Genomic DNA, 26,872 nt, shown 5'->3' with positions numbered 1-26,872 from the left:
CATGAGAACCGGTGATGCTCTCTAGTTCCTCCATCTCGTCGTGTTGCAACCCTAGTGATATACCTTGACGATTAGCCTCCTTCGCTGCTATGAGAAGTGCTCCGATTATGTCTGCATCTGTGCTCATCCGTCGATTTTCTCGAGAATCGTTAGGAGAATTCGATGGATTCATCTTGGAGAGATCGAGTCGAATCTGAATCTGAATCTTCTTCTTGATGGTTAGGGGATGAATGAATCAGAAAAGAGAGAAAAAAAAAACAAGACGTGTATTTATACCTTACTGAATTGACCTCATTAGTCAACTCCTCTTGTTATTGGTTAATGGTTATATAAAATATATATATATATATATATATATATATATATATTACTGAGCATGCAGATAATTTATTGATTATTTTCTGAACAAATTGGAGAAATTTTTCAACTAATATTTTTTAAAAAATTAAGATAATTGGAGTATACATCTAATTAGGGTTTTAAGATTTGTTTGAAAGACTTATTTAACAAATTAGGAAGTAGGAACTAATAAATGTGTGATTACTAAATTCAGAACAGCAGAAGAAGTTAAGTCCTTCTCCTCCAACTCTACCATGGGCTCATTAGGATCTTAGGCCCATTTTGGTAAACCTACTTCTACTTTTCTATTCCAATTGCTTCAAGAGCCATGCCCTGGCATTCTCAATCAAACTTTTATGGTTAAGGACTTGGTTAACAACAGTTACGGAAATCATTTTATATCGTTTGGAAACAAATACTTTTCTTTTTCTTTGTTTAATGTTTTTTTTTTCTGTTTGATATTTTTGAAAGAAACAATGTGTATATACATATTACTATGGGGATATATAGATTACAGATTAGCAAAGTCACATGGAAGATTTCATATCAATAAAAACAAAAATGAAGATTTCATTGTAGATTGATATAATGAATACTAGTGTTTTCTTGTCTATCAGATCAACTTGTTTATAGTGTGGTATCAAAGCTAGCTACCTATTTTTTATTTTATTTTTCTAACTTTGGACTTCATATGAAATGGAAAAAAGAAAAAAAATCATAGGAAATCTTCATCCTATCTATCATTTGTTCATTTGTCTTTGTATATACGAACTACAAAGTATACAACGTCAAAGATCGATATCCTTTATACAATAAACCTTCTAAAATATTATAACATCAAATCTAAAATATTTTTTATTAATTTATTAAAGATACTAATTAATCGAAAAAATTGTTGGAACCAAAACATTTACTAAATAAGTGAGTTATTAATTTATAACGGTTTTACTGTATATACAATTGGGTCTTTTTTACTTTCTTATTTTTTTTTCTTCTTATTTATTGAGAATATTAATAAGAACTGAATTTAATTAGGAGGGTAGGGACCAAGTCATATATATAAGGACTTTGGATGATTGTTAAATCCAAAATCCATAACAGCAACAACGTGTGCAAGTAGATGGCCTTCCAAATTTGGATTGTTTTGAGAAAATATAAGTTTTCATGTAAAATCATCATGAATAATTTATTTTTCATATATCTATAATAAATTTAGGGAAGGGGGTTCTTATTCAAAATACCATTTTATAGTGATGGCATTTTAGAATATTCCATTTTTGCTAATATATTATGGATTTGCCATTTTCTAACATTGAAAAAGTTCATATTAATCTTTTTTATTTTGCTAACGTACTTTATAACAAATACTATATTTTAAGAAAAAAATAGAACCGACTAAACCCAAACATAACATGATAATCATATGTTCAATAGTATTTTGTAGCTCAAAAATGACAAATTCATAAGATTTTTAGACAAAATGACAAAATCAATGCCATCATAAAAAATGACAAATCCATAATTAATTCTTTATTTTTTTGTAATTATTGACAGATTTTTCTACTTAAAAAAAACTAATGGCATATATAGTCATATTATTTTCTAAGATCTCAAGAATATAGCTTTTGTCACAAAAATGATTTTGAGTGTCACCTAATAAATACGGTGATTCGAATATGATATTGGTGAAAATATTGATATTTAATCAAACAACAAATACAGTGATTTACTTCAATCTCGTTATAAAGAAATGAATGAAAAACCCATAACTCTGCAGTTCAATTAAAATTTACAAATAATGTTCATATGTGTGAGAGTGTCTGTCTATGTATAGTTCATACATACCGTGTTGGGCATATCACATCACATCATTGTAATGTCGTTGTGGAGAGATAGAGATATGAAAACTGAAAAGTATGTGAATCGAAATCGTTGAATGTGGAATGGTCCTTCCTAAAAGAATAGCTGTAATTGAACTCTATATGACATCGTTTTCTAGTGGACCACGATATATTCAACACATATACACAAATACTATTTCGTTTTGTATGTTTGTGGCAGTAAAGTTGTAGATTGAGAGTTTTTGTGAATTTATATAGTAACGGCAAGTCCGAGGACGTAAATCGAAAGTATCTTTATGATAATTGTCTTCTCATCGTTGTTCGATTGTGCTCTATTCTTTTTTTTACTTTAAAGTTTCAATTTTTCGTTTCACTTTGTCTTTTTTTTTTTTTTCTCTCTTTGAAGTTTTCATTTCTTGGACACTAAAACTTTATCTTTCTTTTCATTTTATGGGGGAATCATAGTTATTCTTTTGGTTAATTAATTTAATTCGCTACAAAGCAAGTTAAAATTCACATGCATAAAGTATCTCCATTCACGTGTCAAACGGAACGTAATTCCATAAAACCCAACCCACACAAACTAATTTTCGCGATGGAAAAATCTCAACAAAAAAAAAATGGTTTAAAAACATACATAACCAACTGTCATCAAAAATCAAATTCATCAGTCATGACAACTTTATAAAGATGTATCTCACCATACCATTATTTTATGAATTCAAGTTTGAATTTTGGTCTCCCATTACCCCACTAGAACTCAGGATTTCAAGATTTTAACCCAAATATTAGTTGTCTCCAAGTTGAAGAGTACCTTTAAATACACTTCAAATCTAATAAATAGTTCAAGAAAAAGATTGAACCATTATTAATCTGTAGCATATTATTTACATCTATTTAAATTTGGTTCCAGATCTCAATTTCATTATAATTTGTTTTTTATTCGTTACCAAAAAAACTTCGGACTTATACAATACAAGCAAAACTAATTTAGAGAGGGAAAAACTATTTTTGTGAGCTATTTTGAAAAATAAAACTGTAATATGAAGGATTGAATAGAAGGTTCGAAATTCAAACCTTCATCCTTAAAGCCAAGACATAAAGCAATAACAAACTAATTAGCTAATGAGAAGTTTGGAAATAAAAATCGGCATATGGCCGGGTTTACCACCATAAATCATAATCTGTTTTGGTCGACGAAAATAATGCGTCGTTAATGTGTCTAGTACTCTAGTTACAGAATGTGTCTAGTACTCTAGTTACAGTTTTATGCAAAAAAAATAGATTAAATTACTTATTAGAAGATAGCCTAATCATAAAAGACCTACTAAGCCAATTATATATTAAAACTAATATAATAAGTTATTTATTGCATAATACCTTTCCTCGATTTAGACAAATCAAAGCTATAAAATAGTAAGAATTAAGAACGTATTTGGCTTGTAGTGACCCATAAGCAGCAAATAAAGTAGTTAAAAATTTGAAGAACACGTCCGTGCATGCATGGCACGTTTAGCAGAGAACGTACTAGGAATGCTCTTGCATGGGAAATTCTTTGCCATTGTTTATTTAGTAGTATATGATTTGCCTCTTACAATGAAATCATCATATTACTTACAATGAAATCATCATCTTATAATTGCGTTATCTAAAGCTGTGAACAAATATATAAAAATTAGAATCTCATCTTTTGTGAAAGAGAAGAAACAAACAGAAAAGCAACGGGAAAAGAAAAGTTGTTAGAGGAAAAATAATTTATTCTATTATTTTGTTGGGAGTGGGGAAAATCAAGTAAGATTTTGGTTCGAAATCCAAAATTTTGAAATCTTTTTTTTTTCTTGTTTTTTTATACGAAGATTTATCCACTTACATGCGACAAGCTTTCACATTTTTTCATTTAAAAGGGCACTTTCTTTGTTGAACAGAGATTGTAGTTCTCTAAGAAAGGGAGTTATGACATCACTAAAAGATGTTAAAATATTGGCTTCTTTCACCAAATTAAATATCCTTTTTGTGACTTGTGTGTGTGGGACTTATCATATTTATTTTCTGCACGTTTGATGGCTTAAAAATATAGTATTTGTTTTGAATTTTTGCAACCGAGTGAGATTAATTAACAGATATCTTTTTCTACTTCGTAAACTAGTAAAAATGTTTTGTATTGTTATGGATATATTTGTGTGTTTTTTGTAGCCAAAAATTTTTTTGTTACAGATTTGTGACAAAATTAATTAATAACTATTTGGTAGCAGTAAATTTTACCCTCGTAGCTAACTGTCGCAATTTGCTACAATTTAAATACTAATTGAAAAGTAGCAAATTGTTACTATTTGATACTTTTTTGTTGTAGCTATTTGTTACATAGTTAGCTACACAGTTAGTTGTCATAAACTTGTTACAATTTGGAAAAATATGTCTAATTTAGTGTTGAAGTTAATTGTTATTAAAAAGTGACAAAAAAATATAAACAAAATTTTTTATAATTTAAATAAAATTTTTCTTTCAATGTAAACAAAAACATCAACTACTCTTCTCTAATCTCTTCAGCTCTCTCTTTTAAGTTCTTGCTCAACATCACTTCATCATCTTTGCTTGAGGTTGAATGCCTTAGTTCTTCAAGACCTTTTGTAGCTTCTGCAAACAGAGTAAAAATAGAAGTTTAGTATGGTTTGCAGAAGATATCCAATTACTCCAAGGAAAATAACTCTGTCCACATTGTCACTGCATATACGCATAGAAGTGAGAAGTCACTCACATGTTACGGTTACGGTGATGGTGCGTAACCATAACTCATATTGGAAACTCAAAAGAAAAAAATCCAAAAGCAGCATCATGGGACATCTCTTGTGTTATATTAATCAATTTTAATTAGAGGAATATTAGACCCAACATAGAGAAGTAGAATATACAAGTTGAGTCTTATAACAAGGTTTATAGTTTACCTGAAAACAACCAACTTGTGGGTTCTCCTTGTGTTCTTCAGATGCTAAGTGAGTGTTGTGATTTGCCTTGAAGTCGCAAGACAACTGCTCTTTTACAACATCCTCTTTCTTGTTCTTTTCTTGTAGTTTCTTGAAGAACTAACAGATATAGCCACAGCAAAAGAGAGCTTTATTAAACAAAACGCAGAATTAAACATGATACAGAAAAGTCAGTTCCACGAGATGAGGATACACAACCTGCAACTTCATGTAATCACAGAAAAGTGAGTTCCACGAGATAGCCAATGAATTACAAAACAGTGACAAGCTCTAAACGATAATTACATCCCAGCTCCAGACTAATAGGCAATACTCAAAGAACAATTCAATAACCACAAATAAAATGCAAATCAAACTGAAAGAAACAATATTCACCTCTGTTTCAGCTCATTAGCAGATTCTCTTAAAAGATCCGCCCAATCCTGCAATTTGGAGAGTCCAAAATTCCAGATTATTAGATATAGAAACTAAAATAAAGACAGATTGGTAACAGATCTATACATACAAACTGCAATTGCCCAAAAAACTGAGTTCATTCATAGCCTAAGAACAAGGTGAATCGGATAGAGAACTCTTGGCTATGAACTAAAATAACATGTGGTAATAAGTAAAATTAAGTAGCCCGAGAATCAATCAGAGGATGAGAATCAATTTTGTGAGGAGTGTGGATTTGAATAATTCAAACCTGAAAGTAGCAACGGAGAGAGATCGAGAAGGATGATGATTATGGTAGTTACGGAGACCAATACGACGTGGTTTTTGGGCAAACGACGGTGGTTGATCTCTTTCAACAACTGAAACAGAGCTTCTCTTCTCAAATCTCCACCAGCTGCGAACGTGTTTGGTTGTACCGCAAAGTGATTCATCTTTCCGAAATTTTCAAACAAAAAATTTAAAATAACCTGATTCACATGAATTTTGAAAATTAGATCTCTAAGCAATAAAAAAAAAAACACAGGATCTGAATCTGGATTAACAACAAGTCGAGAACAGTTCCGTTAATTCTGAAAGCCAATCCACAGATCTGAAGGATTTTGCTTCCCCTTAGTCGGTCTAAACTTTTTTTTTCTTTTTTCTTTTTTTGTCTCCAATTAACCACTGTAAAAAGGGACATGTTATTGTGCTTTTTTTGTAAGTAATTTTTTACTACAATCTGTGACATTTTATGTTAGTGTGAACCATTGCTACACCATTTTGTGTTTCTAAATTTGTAATAATTTTGCTACAATTTATCTATGTTACTATTTGTCATTATATAGCTATATTTAGTAACCAATTAGCTACAAATTCTATTAACTAAAATTTTGTCACTAATTTGTAACTATTTGTAGTTAAAATTTGATATTATTTTTTTTTTGTAGCAAAAGACGTAACTATATAATCAAAATTTACTAGTGGTATTATGTAAGACCAAAAGTCGATTTGAAGTTTTCTTTTCAGGCAAACTAATTTTAGTGATCTATCTAGCTATGCTTGGTTTGATATCTTCCAACTAGCTTTACGTTATCTTTATGGGCATGTGAGCTTTTTTCCAAAAGGAAAACGGAAAATAGAAGACAAAAGAATCAGAATCTCTTACAAAAATTAATATATATGATTATCAACAATAACAAAAATATAAGCAAAGGAAAAAAACAAAAAAAAACAATATATTGTGTGTGTAAAAAAATGTTATCTTTTTGATAATATATGTAGAAAGGTTGGTGAAGCTCAAAACCTTTTTCGTTGATTCTTTTGTGGTAAGAAGAGAAGAATCTGATGCCCCAAATCTACAAGTCTTATTAATTAACTTTTCTTTCTCTCGTAAAATGGCAAACCAAAAAAGAGAGTAATATGGAATAACGAGTCAAGTAAACCTTCCGAGACTGATCAACGGATCCATCTTTTTATTTTTTTTCAAACTATTCATATGCGAAACACTATCCCAATCATGATTCATGTAACGGTTGCACGATTAGTCGTAAAGAATCTCCTACATACCAAGTTGTATACATTTGATCAATTGGTTTCATACTCTCCTTTTCTTTTAAATCGTCTTTCTCACCAATTCATATCTATTGTCAATACCACTCGCGTGCTATATAACATGGCATTGATATGGACATCATCTAATTTGCTTGCCGTCGACATCTTTATATATATAACTTGTTCGATTTAAAATTGGTAGATTTCGCTATCACATCACAGAATTATACAAGTAACAACAGTACTCTATATATGAATCTGAACTTTGACTGGAAAAGTCTACGGCATGTCACAATCTTTTAAATAAAAGTTGGAAAAAAAAACAGCTTCACTTTTTTTCTATCATACATTCCATCAGTTTCAAAGTATATGATGTTTTAACTAAAACACACAGATTAAGAAATCATTACTTTTAACAAATTCAACCAATCAGAAATAATACTGCATAATATAAAATACTAAACTAATCTAAAAGTTGCATCGAAAGTTGAAAACATTCTATATTATGAAACAAAAAACTTCTCTAAAACATCTTATATATTGAAACGGAGAGAGTAATAAATTTTAATTTTTTGCCACATATCATCATCAAGTGCATACATTATTCGAGCCGTCCAAATCGAATAGTATATTGGACATATAAGAATTTAGTAGAAATTATCCAAAATAGGGTCGTAGTCACAATAGTATCATGGACCGGCTCCAATATGGATGGTGGGTGATTGATTTGTTGATCCATTTATAGATTTTGGATTAATTAGTGTGGGACAGCATGTGAAGAAACTATCTTTTCAATGTCTATCAATTCTCTCATGCATCTCTTATCCTAAATCTAACGAGGTCATGAAGCATAGAAACTTATGTGGAAATATAGGGATACGTAATTCAAAGGGAAGTGTTAACATATAAAATGAAAACAATACGAAAGAATAATCAGTTTTTTATTAACGTATTAAACAAGATAGCATTTATTTCAGCAATGAGGTCGACAACCTAACTCTTCAAAACTCCAATTTTTTCAACAATGTCTCTTTCCATCTCTTTTTTTTCTATCATAGTACCATATATATATCATTCGAGATTGTTAGACAATCTTCTCACTTAATGGACGGGTTAAAAGAAAATGATTACATTAGTATTAGTGTCACTAGAGTCAACATATATTAAAGGATAAATTAGATTCCAAGATAATATTTTAAACCAAAATAAGAACGTTTTTCTTGTTATGTTCTTCATAACTAGACATGACTCATACGCTGATACTGAGACGATAGGCCATTTTTATAAGAAACACAGTTGATTTTTTTTTTCTTGGGAGAAAGAAAAATACAGACAAAACATACATTAAGCCCACAAAACTCAAGAATACAAAAGAAAAGGAAAAGGAAAAAAAACAATATGAGGGGTCAAGGAGACCTATTGAAAATTTTTTGGCCGGGTGAAAGGATAGCCATAGGATCAAACATAGCTTTCCTGTCAACAAATCTCGACCATCGGTTTCCAAAATGGCGAATCCATTCCTCTCGAGACTTGTAATGAGGAAGATACAATTTGAAATCTGTTCCATTTCTGACACACCAATGAACGATCTCTTGGTTTTGAGCTACCAATTTCTCAACCGATGAAGCTTTTGTACACGGCGGCACGAACCGAAGCAATGCCACAATGTAGAATATCTCTCCTTCCGGCACTTCCACCGACATCCGGTCATCCCACCTGATTACCAAAAAAAAATCCGACCAAATTACTTATTTAATCATTCATATCCTCTCGATTGGTTTTATTTCTTACGTCAACTAGTTTGGTACCAGCAAATCTCATTTTCCACATAAAGTAAAAATATATAAAGTCACAAAACTACCCTTGGGTAAACTACAATAGAAAAGGCTATTTTAGAAAAAGTAAATAAAAAGAAATTACATCAAAGTGGGTCTCAGAAGCGTATCATTGTCCCCACAGATTTTTCATATTTCGAACTCTTTCCCTATACGACGCTAACCTTAACGACGGTTACAATACAACTCCTTCGCCCACCCAACCGTAATACCTAATACGGTATCGTATTAGTTTAGTTTTTTGATCTCGCCTACAAAATCTAAACGACCTCACTATATTCCAACTTTTTTGTACTTATAAAACCGCACGTGTGCCAGTGCCACGTTTCGCGACAATTTGTTGATCATACGTCTCGCTGACTTGTGTGGTGCCTTAAAAGTTTACGCATGCACGACTAATCATCACACGTGACAAACACGTGCAATGAAAAAAACTAACTAGACCGATCTTGTTTTAGTCTTTTGGATAGGTGCCTTGTCTAACCAAAAATGAAAAGAGAGAGAGAGAGAGAGAGAGAGCAATATTCACCTGCTTCGCAAGAGTGGGTACACTAGCATCGGCCCATTGACTCCGTTCTTGACAAGTTCTTTAAACACCGTCCGGTTAAATTCTCCGATGTCTCGCTTCGACACGAAGAGGTTAAGCCACGGGTGGGGCGTTTCCCACGTGCCGATCTCCTTGGCGATCTCCTCGGACCGTTTAACCCGAAGTAAAAAGTCAACGTAAGACAGATCTACCTCAAACCTTAATCCTTCAATAAATCTTAGCCGTTCGATCAATCTCTCCACCCTCTACTCAAAAGTCAAAAAAAAAAAAAAATGAATCAGTCAGGGGTGTTTTGGTACATTCAGGATAATTCTGGATAAAACGATGGCCAGATTTTAGCCGGGACCGTTTGAAATCAAATCATCAATGTTTTTTTACTAAGAACGTTTACATGCTACAATTACAATTTTCACCCTTTACGTCCCATACCGCACGACCAATAGACACGTCACACGTATTGAAGTTAACCTAAATAATTGAGTAGCAGCAAAAAGCAAGTGATCTGAAAATATGGGTTTCATGAGAAAGACAACAAAAGCATAAAGGAAAAAAAGGAAAAGAAAGAAAAAAAAAAAAAGAAGAAGACAAATGTCGTATTCGTAATAGCGTGGTTACGACAAGGGCATTAGAGAGAAGCACATATATAGAGTAAATATTTTTATGTCAGACAATCCAAAATCGAAGATACATTACCCAATGTCTCGTCAGTTTCATATTATGCAGTCAGACAAGAGACTGTATAATTCCCTTTCCCACCCTATTATATTTCCTTAATTATAAAATATTACAAAAAAAATTCTAATGTTTTCTTTTTGAATTTTATGTTGTAATCATGGAGGTCGAGAAAACTCAATGCGGTCCTATATGAAATACGTGTCGTATGACTGTAAGCGAATTAGAAAGAAAAAAAAAGAGTCCGTTGATTTGATCCGACGGTCAACTTCACACTTCATCTAAGGTCAATTTCGGTCAAACAAGGTTTCTAGAACATCAGAAGGTTCCACCACCGTCGGATCATTATTCATTCGAAGATGAACGGTTCTTGAATTTTTAAATAATGTTAAAAAAGAGTTATTATTATTTATTTACCTTGTCGACGGTTGAGTTGGAATCGGAGTCTCTGTAGTGAAGACAGAGTTCGAGGCAATAAAGAACCGACCCAGAAGATTGTGGGAGTCGGGTCGGGTCAAAATCATGATCCGGGTGGAGCGGAACAGTCGGCCATCCGTTGACCGGGTCATCACCGTTGACGAACACGAATCCTTCCACGTAATCGAACGATGACGACTCGTCCTTCTGACTCACTAGCCACTCGGCATCCCGAGTGAACTCGTCGAACTCGGTGTATACTACTCTTATCCATCTCACCTAATTAATACAAATTAAAATATATATTTATTTTGATTGGATTATACCAAAAATATATATATAATTTGATATTATGAAAATAAAATATATATATATATATATATAATTAGTAATCTACCATATCTGGAGCTGGCTGTAGCAAAACCCTAGCTCTGGTGATGATACCAAACTGGCCAAGACCACCTAAAACGGAGAAGAAGAGCTCAGAGTTCTCAACCTCCGAGCAAGTGACGACGTCTCCGTTTCCCGTTATGACGTCTAACTCCGTTACATTCGACGTCTGTGGTCCGTAACGGAACGCTTGTCCACTAACGCCGGCATTGGACAACGTCCCACCCACCGTCAGCCCGAGGTAATCAGTCCACGACCTCGGAGCCAAACCGTACTCCGAAACGCACCGTTTCAACACATTTTCCCATAATGCCCCTCCGGAGACATCGACGTACGCCGTGTCACCACAAAACCCCACCTCGAAATGATTCTCCGCCGTGGAGCTCATATCGACGACGAGTCCTCCTTCCGCCATGGCTTGGCCGTTGATGGAATGGCCGTTTCCGCGAGCCGCCACCGTGAGTTTATCCGACCTCAGAGCCGCTTTCACCGCTCCGGCAATATCCTCCGGTCCCACGGGTCTCACCACGGCAAGTGGCTTCACACAGTTCATGCCGCCGAAATCCCTCCCGGCGATATCAGCGGCTGCGCCGCCGCACAGGATTTCTCCTTGGATGTTAAGTGACTCAGAAACGCCATCAGTAGATAATACGGCGGCGGTGACGGCGGAGGTAGCCTCGGCGTCGTTATCCAAGAAGTATGGTTCTATGTAAGCTATCATTTTTGTTTGGTGTGTGTGTGTGTGTGTGATTGTGTGTAAATGCTAAATTGAGAGACTCTAATGTAGATGGAAGCTTTTAGGCTTTTGGTACCAAACCTTTTTTTGTTTGTCTGTGGTGAGAGAGAAGCTTGTGTGGCTTAGCTATAAATAGCGACTGAGGTTATAGCTTTTGGACTGTTTTTTAATTGTGATGAATTTTTTAATTTCATTCGGCCGTTGAAATGCAATACTTTTAATAACGTCTTTTTAAAAAAAACTTATGTTATTTTAAACGAAGATATTGATTTTAAAATGTCTCTTAATATTGTCAACACTGAGTTAATTAAAAGGAGGAAAAAAAACAAAGAGAAAAAGAAAAAGATTTCAACCGTTCTTAAAAGAATGGTTAAAGGATCCTCAAAATCTGTCCCGTACCGAAAAAGAAAAAATTAAAAACAAAAAAGAAAACAAGAAAAATCTATGAAATTTATTGTGTAAGAAAGTTGGTATGTATGTATGCTTACGGCATTATAGAGAGATGACGTAGTTATTGTTTTTTGTCCAATGAGCCAAGAAGCTGAGTTTTCTAGTTTCTACCACCATCCGTAACTCACGTTAAGCTTAAGTTGAAATTGTTGGCCTCAAATAAGAAGAGCACTTGCTGAACTAATGGGTTTAAATTATTAATATTGTTGGCCTCAAATAAGAAGAGCACTTGCTGAACTAATGGGTTTAAATTATTAATACTAGTACTCTTCTGTCCCATAAAGATTAATGTTTTGGAACATTTTTTTATCCCACAAAAACTGATGTTTTGTAAATTTCAAAAAGTAATCATTAAAAATATTTAAAATTTTGAATTGTTATTGGTTTAAAATTAAATAATATTTTTTTAATCAAATAAACTAATATATTTAAAGTCAGTAATCATTATTTTCTTAAAATGTGTAAAATATTCTAATGACATAGAGAATATCATTTAAACAACAGTTACATACAACACGGTTAAGAATTTTCTAAGAGACTTCGGTGATTAGGAAAGATGCAGTAAAAGATGATGAAAGTGAAAAACAGTTAAGTTTAACAGTTAGTAATAACAAAGACTGTTAATAGTAAAAGAATGTCACAAAAACATAACATAACATATAAAAAATAATTTTATTCTTAGGATTTTATTATTTTATGATAATACTATAAATGAGTATTATTTTGAAAAAAGAAAAAAAAAATCCGAACTCTAAATGGTTGCAAAAACCATTTGATTGTATGGTGGTTGACAACCTCCAAATTTTTTCTTCTAACCATGCTTAGAGATTCTTCCTTTGGAAATTTTCATCTTCCATTTGGTTAATAATTTTTAAGACGGTTCAAATTCAACCGTCAGTAGATGGATTTAAATGTCTTAAGATTACCACTAAAACCAGTTTGACCAACAACAAAAAAAAACCACTATAAAACCAGTAAATTTTATTTGTTGAGACAAAAAACAGTGTTGTGTATGAAGTTAAAAATTTGATCAAAAAAAAAAAATGTATGAAGTTAAAATAGGTTTGGATTTTGAAAGATAAGATATTTAATTCCTTTTCATCTAATCTTTTAAAACTTAAACACAAAATTTGGAATTTACACATTGATCCTAAACTATTTGATAAAACTTTTGGACAACAAAAAGTAAAAAAGATTATGGAGGTTGTAGATGATAACATTGTGTCATTCCCATCCCGAAATTTTAGCTATGGTTGATTGATGAGAATCACTAGCTCTGGTTTAAGAAAATATATAGTTGTTTTCCAATATAATTCATGTACGTAAATGAGTTCAGGATTAACACAAATTTTAATTTACTGTTTTTGATCACGATACATTTCTCATATCCGTACTGAGTCATTTGTAAAAAAATGTATATGTTGAACGCCACAACAAAATAGTATATATCATCGATATAGTGGAACTAAACCTACGTACTGTACATACATACGTAGAAGTAGTTACCAAAAATAACTGAGATAAATAATTTTTGGAAAATCTACAATTTTTATTTTTATCTGTATGTCTACAAAATCATATACAAAGGCTAATATAGAAAACAAATACTTTTTAAAATTTCACTTGAGAAACAGCTCTTAAATGCTATGAAGAAACCGCTCGTTAGCAAGTTTTTATTTTGTATGTCAATATAAAGATTTAAATTATTAGTTTTTAGTTTTAATCTACACTTTTCCAAAATCACTGTAATCAGATTTCGTTGTTGTCTAAAAAAATCACTATATATTTATCAAAAATGTCTTTTATAAATATAGAGAATTATATGAGTTATCGCAAGAATTACAAAGTTGGACTTAGTATTAATATATAAGTACATTAGGATAACGAAAAATCCCAAGATTGGGTCAAATTGCGCAATTAATTTACTATTCAGAAGAAGACAAGATCCAATACAATCGTGTTCACAACTTCTCGACTTCTAGAAGAAGTACATCACCTGATGAATCCCTCTCCTCCCACCTTAACTAATTTACCTAATTAAGTAGTTATAACTTACGAGAGGATTAATAAATTAAAGAAAACGACATAACAGTCTAAAGTCTAAACAGTAGCCAGAACAACGAAACTTTTACTTGACAAGCTTGCGATGTTTCTTCGTTTGAAAGAAAGAATTTGGTCATTGCTTCTTTGAATCCACCATCTCATTTGGGATATTAGTGCAACGAAAAAAAACTTTCATTATCCTGTAAATGAAGCAAAATGCTTTGAAATTTTGAAAATCAGAATATTCATGAATATGCAAATCTAACATATTATGAAATAATAAATTTAATGTATAATATGTATAAAAATATATTTTAAGTGAGTGTTATCTCATTGACTTTTAAAGTTTTAATCATATAAAAACAAGAGATTTTGTGACGATTCCTAAATTAACTTTTTAAACATGTGAAAGAATCATTTATTCTTTTTTATTTGTTAAAGGGTATAATCGTTTATTCTTAGTTCTTACTATTTAAAATGTTTATAGTGGTTGTCCATAGTTAAATCTGAAATATAAGAATTTAAACAAAACTTATTGTCCTATATATGTTATTTTATTAAACATATAAGGTTTAGAAGATTAGGTAAAAAATTTACATGTTGAGACTGTAGATTGTGTTAATCCGGTAATAAACCATACATTTAAGTTTCGTTTCTTTATCACAAACAAAAATTTGAAATTATTGACTAACCTTTGTACTACTAATTCCCATTTATTTCTCATGCATAAAGTAAAACGTTAATGATGTTAAAAAAAAAAAAGTAAACGTAAAAGAATTGACGACATGTGTCTATCTTATTCACAACCTTCAATTATTGTGGGTTTATTATTATTGTTTTACAATAATCGTGGGGCAGGCAAATGTAACTTTATGGGTTGATTCTGGTATACCACCCCAACCATAGCACTTCTTCAATAAATATCATAGATTTTTTATCTCTTTTTTGAACATTATAAACTATATTTTTCTCCATTAAACATCACAAACTATATATTTTCTTCTAATTACAACATAACAATTCTAAATTATGATTAGACTTAGTAAACCTATAATTACATTTTGAAAACCACGTTCACATTAAGTGAACCAAAAAAACAGAACCCACGATCAGTTTTCTTCTTCTCCATATCAAAGTCCCAAAATCTTAGGGTTCTCTCTTCCTCTCAATTTATCACAACAACTACTCACTTCTCTTTCTCTCGATTTTCCTGGTACGGTCTCTCTCTCCTTTCATAGTTTCTCTCTCTCTTGTTAGTCTAGATTTTTTTTTTGTCAAAAGCTTAGAGCTGTTACTTTTTCAGTTATCCGATGAACGAAGAAGACATGGATGCGATGCAACACGACACGAAAATGGAAAATATTGATAACAATCTTAGTGAAGAAAACGAAGATGACTGCAAATTAGAAAAAAACAAAAGAGAGGGTAAGAAAAAGAAAAACGACGATGAAGCGGAAGATGATGAAGATGGAGTAGATCGGTTTGAGTTTGAAGTAGAAGATTCAGTAGAAAATTTTGTTGATGAATTGTCTGTTGGTCGAAATGAAATTCCAGATAGTTCCGATGAAGAGGAAGATCCGATTGTTTTACGAGATAGAAGAATCCGAAGGAACAGAGTTGATAAATTATATATTGGTCAATTGTTCTTCAATGGTGTTGAGTTCAAAGAGGCTGTAATTGAGTATGCTTTAAACTCAGGGAATAATGTGGTTCAAGGAAGATGGGAGAAGACAAGGCTTGAATTCAAGTGTGGCGTTGTTGGCAAGTGTAAGTGGAGGGTGTATTGCTCTTATGATGAGCCCAGAAAAATGTGGGTGGTGAAAACGAAATATCGAAAGCACAGTTGTACTCCGAATGAGAGATGCAGGCTACTTAGAAGTCTGGTTATTGCAAGGCTTTTCATGGACAAGCTAAGAGTAAATCCTAAATTCATGCCTCTAGAACAAACAAAACAAAAAAATTGTCAATTTTGGTCGCAAGTTGCAACCCCTCCCAAGTCCCAACGCGATTCAGCGAGGCTGTCCTGCACCAGACAAGCCTACCAATTTAGGAAATTATATGTTAAGCTGACCTTTTTTTTTTTTTTGAAAAAGAGTTAATTGTTAAGCTGACTTTGATTAAAGATAAATGGAAGTTGGTGAGTTCTAGGGGTCAGTGTCAGAGCGCAAGGCTGCTAGCTTTAAAGTTGATTGAGAAGGAGTATGAAGAATGATTTGCTCACATTCGTGGCTATGCCAAAGAGATTATCTCTACAAATCCTGGATCAACTGCCATTGTTGAAACTATACCTAACTCTATCAATGAAGATGTTTTCAACCGCTTTTATGTTTGTTTTGAAAGAACACGCACACTTTGGAGAGGTTCTTGTCGACCAATTATCGGGCTTGATGGTACATTCTTGAAGATTGCAGTGAAAGGAGTGTTGTTGGCTGCAATTGGTCATGACGCAAACAATCAGATTTATCCACTTGCTTGGGCTGTGGTACAATCTGAAACTGGGGATAACTGGTTATGGTTCCTCCAGCAACTCAAGGCTGATTTAAAACTCAAAGATGGTGAATGATTTGTTTTGATCTCTGATAAATCAAGGGTACATATCAAAATTTTGACTTATCTCTCTGTTTTGTCCTTTCTTTCTAACGTAACAACCTATGTGTTGTATTTTTTATTTTTTTTTTACTTTCAGGGACTCATCAGTTCAGTGCAAACGGAATTGCCTAAAGCTGAACATAGATTTTGTGTGAAACACATCATTGAGAACTTGAAGAATAAGCATCCACAAAAAGATATGATCAAACCATTAATATAGCAACTAGCTTGGAGCTACAACAAGACTGAGTTTAAAGAGAATCTCAACAAAGTGAAAGAGTATAATGTTGACGTCTACGATTCAGTGATGAAAAAGAAACCCGAGACGTGGTCAAGAGCTTTCTTTAAACTTGGAAGCAACTGTGAGGATGTTGATAACAACGCCACAAAATCATTCAACGCATCAATTACAAAAGCAAGGGCTAAGGCAATGATTCCAATGTTGGAGACAATTAGGAGGCAAGCTATGCATCAAATGGTGAAGAGGCAAAATAAATCCAAGAATCACGAAGGAAGATTTACAAAGTATGTTGCCAAGATTCTCGCAGAGCAGAAGAAAGATGCAAACAAGTGTGATACAACTCCCGCAACTCATGGAGTATACGAGGTTATGCTTTATGGGAATAAGAATTCGGTGAACACGAAAAGAAGAACATGTACATGTGGTAAATGGCAAATCAGTGGGATTCCATGTGAGCATGCTTATGGAGCAATGATTGATTATGATATGAATGTTGAAGATTATGTATCAGGATTTTTCAGCACTGATTTGTGGCGAGACAATTACGAGCAGTCCATACATCCAATGAGAAGGCCAAGATTCTGGATGACATCTATGTATCGCTTGGTAACAGCACCACCTGAGCCTATACTACCCGGGAAGAAAAAAATAAATAGACAGAAGACATATCAAAGGATTAAAGGAAAACAAGAGTCACCGAAGAAGAAAACAATAAAAGAAACACTTGGAAGGAAGGGACGCATTATACGTTGTTCGTCTTGTGGTGAAACTGGTCATAATGCAGCTGGGTGTAAAAAATATCCAAAGGAAAAGACAAAGATACAAAGAACTACTGAGGTATGATCCTTTTCTTTTGCTTTTGTTATTTTTCTGGTTCGTTTGATAATTGTTTGTATTTATTTTTTAGGTCGGGTCATCATCATATCAAGTACCTGATACAATCTCTCTCACGCAACCATCGCAAACAAGCACCGACATGGTGGTTTATGAGTAAAATTTTTAACGTAGCTATGAACGTTTCCTTTAGCTTAGTTTTGCAAACATGAATGATACCTTTTGGAGTTTTTGTTATTTTGGTGATAGTTTTTGCTTTTTCGAAACCATCGTTTTATACATCTTAACATTAGATTACTTTAATATTGAAAAAGCAATTTCAGAAATCTTGTTAGCGTTCAAGAAATTTTAATGGAAATATAAACCCTAAGATTTTGGGACTTTGATATGAAGAAGAAGGAGACTGATTGTGGGTTCTGTTTTTTTGGTTCACTTAAAGTAAACGTGGTTTTCAAAACGTGATTATCGGTTTACTAAGTCTAATCACAATTTAGAGTCGCTATGTTGTAATTAGAAGATAATATATTGTTTGTGATGTTTAATGGAGAAAAATATAGTTTATGGTGTTCAGAAAAGAGGCAAAGAGTTTATAATGTTTATCGAAGAAGTAGTATAGTTAGGGTAGTATACCAGAGTCAACCCTAACTTTATCATATGAATTTCGCTGACTTGGGTATGTATTAAAAGGGAAAAGAAAAAGGTTTGTGACCGACCCAACTTAACCATTATAATATAAAGATCTTGGAGGGGCAATTCCCAAATTCCGCCTGAAATAAATTAAGTAATTCCGGATTGTTGTCCGATAAAGTAATTTAACAACATCTATTTAACCTTTTGAAATATATACACGAATTCAGTATGTTTTCTTTAAAAATTAAGAACGAGCAAACAAATTATATGTGAAAAGATAAATTTGAAGTTCTACATTATTTTTACTAGAACTCAGACTCTTGTGATGTTACGCGAAAGTATTTAAAAAAAAGAATTAAATTTTAAATTATATATTATAAAATTATTAAAAATATATAATAAATAATAAAATAAAAAATTATTTCAAAAGAAGAAAATAATAAGTAGGGTTAAAATTTCATAAATAGTAAACATATATATCTGTGAGTTTAAAAAATACAACTATCAAAATAAAAATTTATAATAAAAAAATAATATGGTAAAAAGACTCAATTCTAAGTTAAAAAATATTAAATATTTTTTTGTTTGAATCTAATGTTAAATTATATTCAAAAGAAAAATAAACGTTTAGCAACGCTTTTGGGTACAGTTTATAGAAAATCGTTATAGGCCAGTCATAGGACAATCCTCGTTAATAAAAACGAGCTGCAAACCAAATTTGGATGCTAGTATCCCTCCCATCCTTGAGCATACTCAACCGGTTGCGGACATTTTTATCGATCATCTTCACTAGTTTATCCTCCGGTGAAGGCTGTTCTCCATGACGGCGGTTGTTCCTCTCCCTCCAAGTAGAATGGATCGTATTCTAAAATGCATATCCTACTATGAACCGCTTCGTCTTGTCAAGCTCCATACCATCAAGAAGAGACATTATGTCTCTCCATTGAACTACAAACTTATCCGGGATTAGTCTTTGCACTAATGCCTCCCACACCCTCCAAGAGTAAGGACATAAGAAAAAAAGATATACCCGGGTCTCCATAGGATGTCTTCATAAGACGCAACTTGAGTTAACATTTGAGTTCCATTTGAGCATTCTTTCGATAAGACGCAATGAGAACTTATAATGACTTGGTTGCGACGAAAAATCGTAATTGTTACTGATATTTATTCAAACTGATATTATTATATAGATTTTTATGGTAAAAGATACAACTTTACAACGAAGATGCAACTATATAATTTTTTTAAAAAAATAAATATATTATATAGATATTTTAAAATAAAATACACAATTCTATAATGAATAAATACAATAGTGTGATTTTTTTAAAAATAAATATAACTATAAAAAAAATATTTAACAAAAAGGTACGACAAAAAATCATAACTGATATTTATGGAAATTGTTATTATTATATAAATTTATCATTTCAAGTATTACAAATACTACTTCCAAAACCGATATATAGCATTTTACCATAAAACGGTTTATTGTAATTAAACTATTGCAAATATGAATAAGTTTTAAATTTTAAAATAATCCGGCATAAGCCATCGCATATGTTTATTTCTTTCGGACATCATACATGTTATTTTCTTATTTATTACATAGTAAGATATATTTTCATATAACGACATAAACAATTCACTATAGATTTTTACCAATTTATTTGATTATCAATTTTTCTGCATATCACAGTTAATCATCTAATAAAGCATTATTTTAGCAGAAATATGGGCTTACGAGCGTAATAACATTCAGGAAAAATGGAGAGTAACTAAAAATAATCACAATGGAATTTTTTTTTGATAAAACTCACAATAGATATTACATACTAATTGTTATGAGTTACAGTTAGTCTTGCTAGGGGTTCGTTGATATTTAAAAAAGAAAAGAAAATTGGAATAGTTTTGTTTTAAGAAAAAATAATGTTTGCGATGCCACTAAAGCCGTTGGCTTTACTTCGTTTTCAAAAACTATAAAAAGCTTTGATCAGTAGTTTATTCTGAAGTCAAACAGGTCGTGTAAGCTAATTAAATATCTACGTTACTAAAATAAACTGTACGACGGTATTATTATTTGTATCTCAATGACTTATTAATTAATTAGAATTAAGTCAAGAACTTAAACATTCTTTAACGTCAACTAAACCATTTTTTTTAGTGTTCATTAATATATAGATTGAACTCTCTGATCCTCAACTCCCGATCGACGACGTTTGTTTGAGAACCAAACCTTATCTCTCCCCTCCTTTTTATTTTTTTTTTAAATAATAATTTACATCTCTTCATTTCCCACGATTTTTTTCTATTGTTTTACTTTCATTTTTCATGATAATTTAAGTGCTCGGCACGCCCATATTTGTGATTAACACAAAATGTATTTCACAAAAAAAAATTGAAATGATGTTACAAACAAATGAACAATATTAGAAAAAAGCATTTTCTGATGCTTTAAATAGTAAATATAAATGACCAAAAAAAAAAATTGATATGTCCGTGCAAGATGAAGTCATTATTTTTCTTTAATCACCTTGACCACACATTAGAATTCTTGTGAATCCAAGTTCCAGAGTACATGAATAAATTACTTATGCCACCACCATATAAACATCTTCCGGTCTCATATGCTCACTTTGGCATATATTTCCATAGAGATTTTGTACCGTGTTTAAGTGAGTTTTTCCTACTAGGAAATTGGGATACATAAATTCCCACGTACATTACATTGTTATAGCTTGAAACATCATAAGATTTTTTACACGCAAATCTTTTATTCGGGTATAAAATATACATGGAATTTGAAGTGAGCTGGAAATGGATATGAAAGAACAATGTAAAGAAAAACGAAATTTGGCTAACGATTGAATGCAACAGAAAGAGCGATACCAAGGACAAGCCATGCCCCAATGAAGTATCCCAAAACCCTCGTTGGTCCTACGTCTTCCGGTTCCTGTCCATATCTCCCATATAAGATATCGACATGAAAAAAAAAAACTAAATAGAAGCACCATTTTCTAAGGTTCTCAACGTGACCAAAACAACCGGTACATACGTACCTGAGGAGGTGGTTCTTCCCTGGACGGTTCCATGATGTCAACCTCAAATGGCCACACATACCGCTCTGCTTTTTCGCTTCTGGCCAGACTCCAATCGTACATTCTTCTCTCTTCCACGGTCGACAAGATCGTATATGACTCCTAAAATTCATCCTTAATTAGTTTCCTTTATATCTCTCCATGAATCTCACAACATGAGATATACTGTATGTTGAAACTTATTATGACAAGTTGAAGTAACGTCAGACTACTTTTTAGGACAAGTTTAATTCCAAAAATATGTTCAAAATAAGTTAGTTGCTTAAAAAGTAAAAAGCACAAATTGGACATATAAAGATTAAAGTCCCATAATATGGTGAAAATGAAAAAAGATTGAGTTTGTATGAGATATACTGACTTTGACAAGATCCAACTTGGTCTTAAGTTGTTCTTCGTCTAGGCCTTGTTCCTTTAACTCCTTAACTCTATCTTGGTAACCGATTCGAACCTGATCATAAGAACACTTTCTCGAAACTCCAAGCCGTCCATAGTGATCTACATCTGTAATCGCTGCATTCTAATCCAAACCACCATCAATTTTTTTTTATTTATTTATTCAAACCAAAAACAAAAATTTTTAAAAATCGAAACGATCGAGAGGGATTAATTTACGAAGGCCACGGAGAGCGCGTTCGACGTTGAGAGCTGAGATTAAAGATGGTGATACTTTCGGTGCTTCATCCACGGCGGTGCTAGTTCCACCGTCTGTTTCTGCCTCCGCCGACACCTCACCGGAGTTTCTCGCCGGCGAACAGATGATCCGCTTCGTGGTGGATGTTGGCTTCAACGGGAAAGAGCACGTGCTCGGTACGTGACGGAGTACGGATTCGCCGGGAATGTGTACTAACGACGGTTGAGTTATCGTTGATGATAACGAAGCCATGGCTCCAAAGGCTAACACTGATAGAGAACACAGAAACTTTCGAATTTTTTTATTATTCTTGATAAAACGATTTAACGGATACAAAAATGTGACAACCATAGAAAACTCGTTGATGTGGATAAAATAATACAAGTCCCACTTTAGTTCTTGGAAATAAATAAAGCTAAGGACGATCAGCTAACATCAAAGTCGTTGTAGTATAGTGGTAAGTATTCCCGCCTGTCACGCGGGTGACCCGGGTTCGATCCCCGGCAACGGCGATTTTTTGGTTTTCGTATTTTTAAAACTACTTTGAAACGGTGTCGTTTGAGCTTACTTTACTTTTCTACCAGCATTGTTGAAACTCGAACGTTTCCGAATTGATATAATATAAAGCCACGGTATAGTTGGAGAACCCAGTTATAAAAGCAGTCATTTGGACATAAATATTTGACACAATTGTTCGCAATTATATTAACACCATAAACATTACTGCTGTACTGCACATGCTTCGATATGTACAGAGTCAATCTCATGGTTTTTTTTTGTCCCTAATATTTAAAAAGAATCGAGTCTTGAAAAGAAAAAAAAAAAAAAAAAAAAAAAAAAGAGTACCAGAAAAGAAAAGACAAAGCAGGATAAGATACATATCACATATTTTGAATCCAGTCCTTTCCTTATTATTTGCTCAAACCAGAGCTCTCGCCGGACTTCCAAACCACATCGTTAAGTGAGGTCGACAGCTTCTTGTAGAACTGCAAAGATAGTAGATATGAACAGATGTAGGAAACGGTCCTAGAAAGATATTCATTACCGCAGAGTGATTAAAATTGGATGTGACTATATATATTACCTTGTGAAATTCTAATGTATCCCCTTTAGTTTTCCGGACTTCGATCATATGAAGTGATGGTGATACTTGAAATATCTACAAAACATTATGCATAGATAAGGTCAATTCTTTTATTTCATTTCAGTTTTGATACTAATTTGATAAAGGAAAGAGTCATGTATGTACCTCAGTCGCAACTTTTAGGTTTCCCTTCCTTCCCGCATTCACGTTTTCAAGTCTCATCTGTGTACAAAAGTAGCATTTCAGTGAAAGTGACACTAATTCGATATCCATTAAAAGGAAACTTCCACTCCTCAGAAGAAATGAGAAACAAGTCTGATAGATATAATATGTTAATTAGATTTCTACTCTAATTAGTAAGTAATATACGAGAGGTTTTGAGGATTTATTTGTGAGGTTAGTATTTATTGCATGTTTGATTTAAGTAAGATTCTGTGTAGCTTTCGATTTTCTTGTGTTTGTAATCCTTTTACTCTTAACAGAAAGGGGTCTAAAAAAGAAGACTAATAGGGTTTCACAAGATCGGCTTACCTTGTAGTTTTTCTTTTGAATATCGAAACCGAGAGGCTTAGAAGCTTCTTCAATCTTCTGGACTAATTCATTAGCAGCACCTTTAGCTGCAAATCTCGTTTCTCGCTTGAATCCCTGCAAGTTAAACGATATAGACTTCATTACTGAAAATATAATGTGGCAAGACTGACCCTAACATGGTCTATATATATTCTGTTATCATGACTCATGAGTAAAGTTGTAATATATAATGCCATGTCACATTAAACTACTGTTTGCTCAACGATTTAAGAAGATAAGCATGTTTCATCTAAAGGACACACCTGTTCTTCTTCAAACAAATTTCCAAGATCCAGAGCTCTCGACATTGATATCAACTCAAAGGCATTCATAGGAGTTGGTTGCTCCTCTTTCTTTTCTCTGACATGATGCTCCTGTTCATAAATCACAGACTGTTATGTACGTTCATTCAATTAAATTGAAAATACGGGAAAACAGTTAAACATCTTCCAGATCTCAGACTAAATAAATATGACTCACTTCTGAATCTTTAAAAACAGCTTCCACATCATCCAAGTTCGCTTCTTCCTTCTCCTCGAAAACAGCTGGCTTGTAATTTTTCTTGAACCATGCATCTTTCAGAACCTCTGGAATTGTGATACGCTGTCATGAAAAATACACAGTTAATACTGAGATAGATAAAAGAGATAAAAGAGATTACAAAGGTAAACTCCTCACAAGGAAAACCACTATATAAAGTACTCCCCAACTCTTGTCCCTTAGAAAAACTCTGATTATTTACCTATTGCTATTAAGAGCTTCTTTAATAGGAAACCCCCGAAACCCAAAATACGAAAACACATAAGTAAATATCCCTTAGTTATATCATGATTAAGATACCAGCAGATATTACCAGCAGTAGCTCATTACAGGTAAATATCCTCAGAAGAAAGAGTTAGCAATAACGGAAACTTATTAATTTCTATGACACAAAATTAACATGAAACTGAAAAGAAACTTAACATATCAAGAGCTTCAGCTGCCTTAATATGTTGTTAAAGGTACAGTTTAACCCAACACTACAGATATTATTCCAAGTAAATAATTATGCTTTCAAGTCGGGACTTAGTTTACGCGCAAGTAATGATACTCTCTAAATATGTACAGTTGTAAATTTGATCTCAAACCCAATGCTAAAAATAGCAAAAGACAAACAATTAAATTGCCATTGTACTGAATATTCTCTCAAGTTTTCCAATCGTTCAAGCATAAGTTTCCCCCGAGCCCTGATAAGCCCTAACCCGCCTAAGTCTAAGAATAAACAAGACGAGACTGTCGGGGTGGGGTGGGTTCGACAGAAGAAAACAAAAGAAGGATTGACTTAAACCTGAAAGCATTAATAAACTGAAATAACTTACAGTCACAGGGTTAGGATCCAGGATTCGAACAATCAGGTTCTTAGCACCAGGAGAGAGCCAAGGAGGACAATGATATTCACCAGCTATTATCTGAAAAATGACGAAATTGTAACACAGAATCACAGATAATGGTAAAGGAAGAAGCATTGACACAAATGACAAAACGTCTTACCAGTTTATACAGCGTCATGAGATTAGAATCCTCAAAAGGCAAGTAGCCAGCAAGTAGTACAAAGAGTATCACTCCACAGGACCACAAGTCTGCAGTTGCCCCATCATAGCCTTGATCATTAAGAACCTGGAGGAAAAGAGCAACAAGGAAGCTATTAAGAACATGGTGCAACAACCGCATGACAAGACACATGATTAAGCATATACCTCAGGAGCAGCATAGTTTGGAGTCCCGCATGCAGTGTGAAGAAGACCATCACCCTGCCAAAACCAAATAAGTTTCATGAGCGAAGAATCTACAGAACGATTACTCCTACAGAGCTTATTAGATATATGTAAATCTAAACAATAAACACACATCATTGCTGAACTAAAGCCTACAGGCACATTCATTACAATAGGAAAAGAACATAATCAGTAGGAATTAAGGCAAAACAAAGGGATGCTAAAAAAAATATTGAGTTGGTTACCCTGACTTGTCGAGACAAGGCACTCAATCCAAAATCAGAGACTTTCAGATTTCCTTGAGCATCTAGAAGCAAGTTTTCTGGCTGCAATGAGAGATAAATAAGATAAGTTATAGGCATCAATTTGCTGCACTTTAAGAAAAAAAAACATACTGCAAACTCGTGCCCAAGATCTACCAAAAAATTTCGTACCTTTAAGTCCCTGTGGTACACTCCTCTGCTATGGCAGTAATCAACTGCATTGATAAGCTGCTGAAAATACTTGCGTGCGTTCTCTTCTTTCAGGCGCCCATCATGTACCTTCACAAGTTTATGCATATGTAAATACAGGGAAAATCTATAAAGGTTCATTACAGCTTAGCAAGCACCAAAAAAGATGGATCAGGAAAAGGATTAAGGAAAACTCACAATTTTGTCAAAAAGCTCTCCACCAGTGACGAACTCTAGGACAATATAGATCTTTGTCTTGCTCCCCAGAACCTGGAAATTTCCTCAAAAAAGTTAGCTTCCAACAAATCTGATTCACTTACAAAGACTCTTAATCAAGACAAAGGAGACACATTGAGGAAAAGTGGTTTGGGGGGATGGAGATAGACCTCATAAAGCCGCACAACATTAGGATGGTTAATCAACTTCATAGTAGAAATTTCTCTCCTTATCTGTAAGGAAAGCAAGATTACATTAACTTGTAGAAATCAAATGACAAAAGCGGTAAATAAAAATATGCTAAATAGGAAAATGTGAGTTAAAAAAAAAAAAAAAGAAAAAAAAAACCTGTTCAGCCATCTTATGCTTAAGAACCTTCTCTTTATCAAGGATCTTGAGAGCCACGCGTTCTCCAGTCTCGGTATCAACAGCACACCTGACTTTGGCGAAAGTGCCTTGTCCAAGCGTTTTCCCAACCTCATACTTACCAACACGACGCTGAACCTTGGCAGCACGATTCATCACTCCTTTGATCTTCCAAAGCTGTTTTCTTG

The 26,872-nt window shown here is 33.2% G+C and overlaps 4 protein-coding genes, 1 long non-coding RNA gene and 1 other non-coding gene across 8 annotated transcripts in view; 2 read left to right on the top strand and 4 right to left on the bottom strand.

Moving 5' to 3' along the window:
• LOC104706476 lies at nt 4,582-6,293 on the bottom strand. The gene is made up of 4 exons (XR_754449.2): nt 5,847-6,293; nt 5,537-5,583; nt 5,123-5,260; nt 4,582-4,814 (listed from the first exon to the last, which is right to left on the bottom strand). It is a non-coding gene; the product is annotated as an uncharacterized LOC104706476 (long non-coding RNA).
• LOC104706475 (cytokinin dehydrogenase 7) lies at nt 8,389-11,843 on the bottom strand. The gene is made up of 4 exons (XM_010422674.2): nt 10,995-11,843; nt 10,598-10,876; nt 9,491-9,753; nt 8,389-8,842 (listed from the first exon to the last, which is right to left on the bottom strand). The coding sequence occupies exons 1-4, from the start codon at nt 11,706-11,708 to the stop codon at nt 8,533-8,535; spliced, it is 1,566 nt and encodes a 521-aa protein (XP_010420976.1). The 5' UTR covers nt 11,709-11,843; the 3' UTR covers nt 8,389-8,532.
• LOC104709268 lies at nt 17,113-18,040 on the top strand. Its single transcript, XM_010425910.1, has 2 exons — nt 17,113-17,883; nt 17,954-18,040. Exons 1-2 carry the CDS (start codon nt 17,113-17,115, stop codon nt 18,038-18,040), a joined length of 858 nt encoding a protein of 285 aa, XP_010424212.1.
• On the bottom strand, nt 21,204-22,576 carry LOC104706474 (NAD(P)H-quinone oxidoreductase subunit U, chloroplastic). Its single transcript, XM_010422673.1, has 4 exons — nt 22,224-22,576; nt 21,970-22,121; nt 21,573-21,713; nt 21,204-21,466 (listed from the first exon to the last, which is right to left on the bottom strand). Exons 1-4 carry the CDS (start codon nt 22,492-22,494, stop codon nt 21,371-21,373), a joined length of 660 nt encoding a protein of 219 aa, XP_010420975.1. The 5' UTR covers nt 22,495-22,576; the 3' UTR covers nt 21,204-21,370.
• Nucleotides 22,683-22,754, top strand: TRNAD-GUC. Its single transcript has one exon. It is a non-coding gene; the product is annotated as a tRNA-Asp (tRNA).
• LOC104706470 (CBL-interacting serine/threonine-protein kinase 26-like) overlaps nt 22,923-26,872 on the bottom strand; it is a 7,767-nt gene continuing 3,817 nt past the window's right edge. The window contains exons 2-15 of one of the 3 annotated variants that reach the window (XM_010422667.2): nt 26,667-26,868; nt 26,489-26,551; nt 26,301-26,372; nt 26,085-26,192; nt 25,896-25,976; nt 25,633-25,686; nt 25,427-25,552; nt 25,255-25,344; nt 24,377-24,499; nt 24,160-24,270; nt 23,858-23,971; nt 23,492-23,548; nt 23,327-23,401; nt 23,088-23,228 (exon numbers count right to left, since the gene is read on the bottom strand). In XM_010422667.2, the coding sequence (XP_010420969.1) occupies nt 23,154-23,228; nt 23,327-23,401; nt 23,492-23,548; nt 23,858-23,971; nt 24,160-24,270; nt 24,377-24,499; nt 25,255-25,344; nt 25,427-25,552; nt 25,633-25,686; nt 25,896-25,976; nt 26,085-26,192; nt 26,301-26,372; nt 26,489-26,551; nt 26,667-26,840 (1,323 nt within the window). In that variant the 5' untranslated portion in view covers nt 26,841-26,868 and the 3' untranslated portion in view covers nt 23,088-23,153. Of the gene's footprint in view, nt 23,229-23,326; nt 23,402-23,491; nt 23,549-23,857; nt 23,972-24,159; nt 24,271-24,376; nt 24,500-25,254; nt 25,345-25,426; nt 25,553-25,632; nt 25,687-25,895; nt 25,977-26,084; nt 26,193-26,300; nt 26,373-26,488; nt 26,552-26,666; nt 26,869-26,872 lie in introns of all 3 variants that reach the window. The other 2 variants (XM_010422668.2, XM_010422669.2) reach the window with 2 other exon arrangements.

This window comes from Camelina sativa, chromosome 8 (assembly GCF_000633955.1).
Source record: "Camelina sativa cultivar DH55 chromosome 8, Cs, whole genome shotgun sequence".
NCBI lineage: Eukaryota > Viridiplantae > Streptophyta > Magnoliopsida > Brassicales > Brassicaceae > Camelina > Camelina sativa.
The sequence above is the reverse complement of the archived record's forward strand: the minus strand, read 5'-3'. Positions and strand labels throughout refer to the sequence as shown.

Excerpts from the sequence above, each read along its gene's own strand:
- LOC104706475 (XM_010422674.2), bottom strand. The coding sequence starts at position 11,708 with ATGATAGCTTACATAGAACCATACTTCTTGGATAACGACGCCGAGGCT. Across the intron at positions 10,877-10,994 it reads TACAGCCAGCTCCAGATATG|GTGAGATGGATAAGAGTAGT; the intron begins GTAGATTACTAA and ends TGTATTAATTAG. Across the intron at positions 8,843-9,490 it reads TACCCACTCTTGCGAAGCAG|GTGGGATGACCGGATGTCGG; the intron begins GTGAATATTGCT and ends TTTGGTAATCAG.
- LOC104709268 (XM_010425910.1), top strand. The coding sequence starts at position 17,113 with ATGAAAAAGAAACCCGAGACGTGGTCAAGAGCTTTCTTTAAACTTGGA. Across the intron at positions 17,884-17,953 it reads AGATACAAAGAACTACTGAG|GTCGGGTCATCATCATATCA; the intron begins GTATGATCCTTT and ends TTTATTTTTTAG.
- LOC104706474 (XM_010422673.1), bottom strand. The coding sequence starts at position 22,494 with ATGGCTTCGTTATCATCAACGATAACTCAACCGTCGTTAGTACACATT. Across the intron at positions 21,714-21,969 it reads CCAAGTTGGATCTTGTCAAA|GAGTCATATACGATCTTGTC; the intron begins GTCAGTATATCT and ends GATGAATTTTAG. Across the intron at positions 21,467-21,572 it reads GGGAAGAACCACCTCCTCAG|GAACCGGAAGACGTAGGACC; the intron begins GTACGTATGTAC and ends AGATATGGACAG.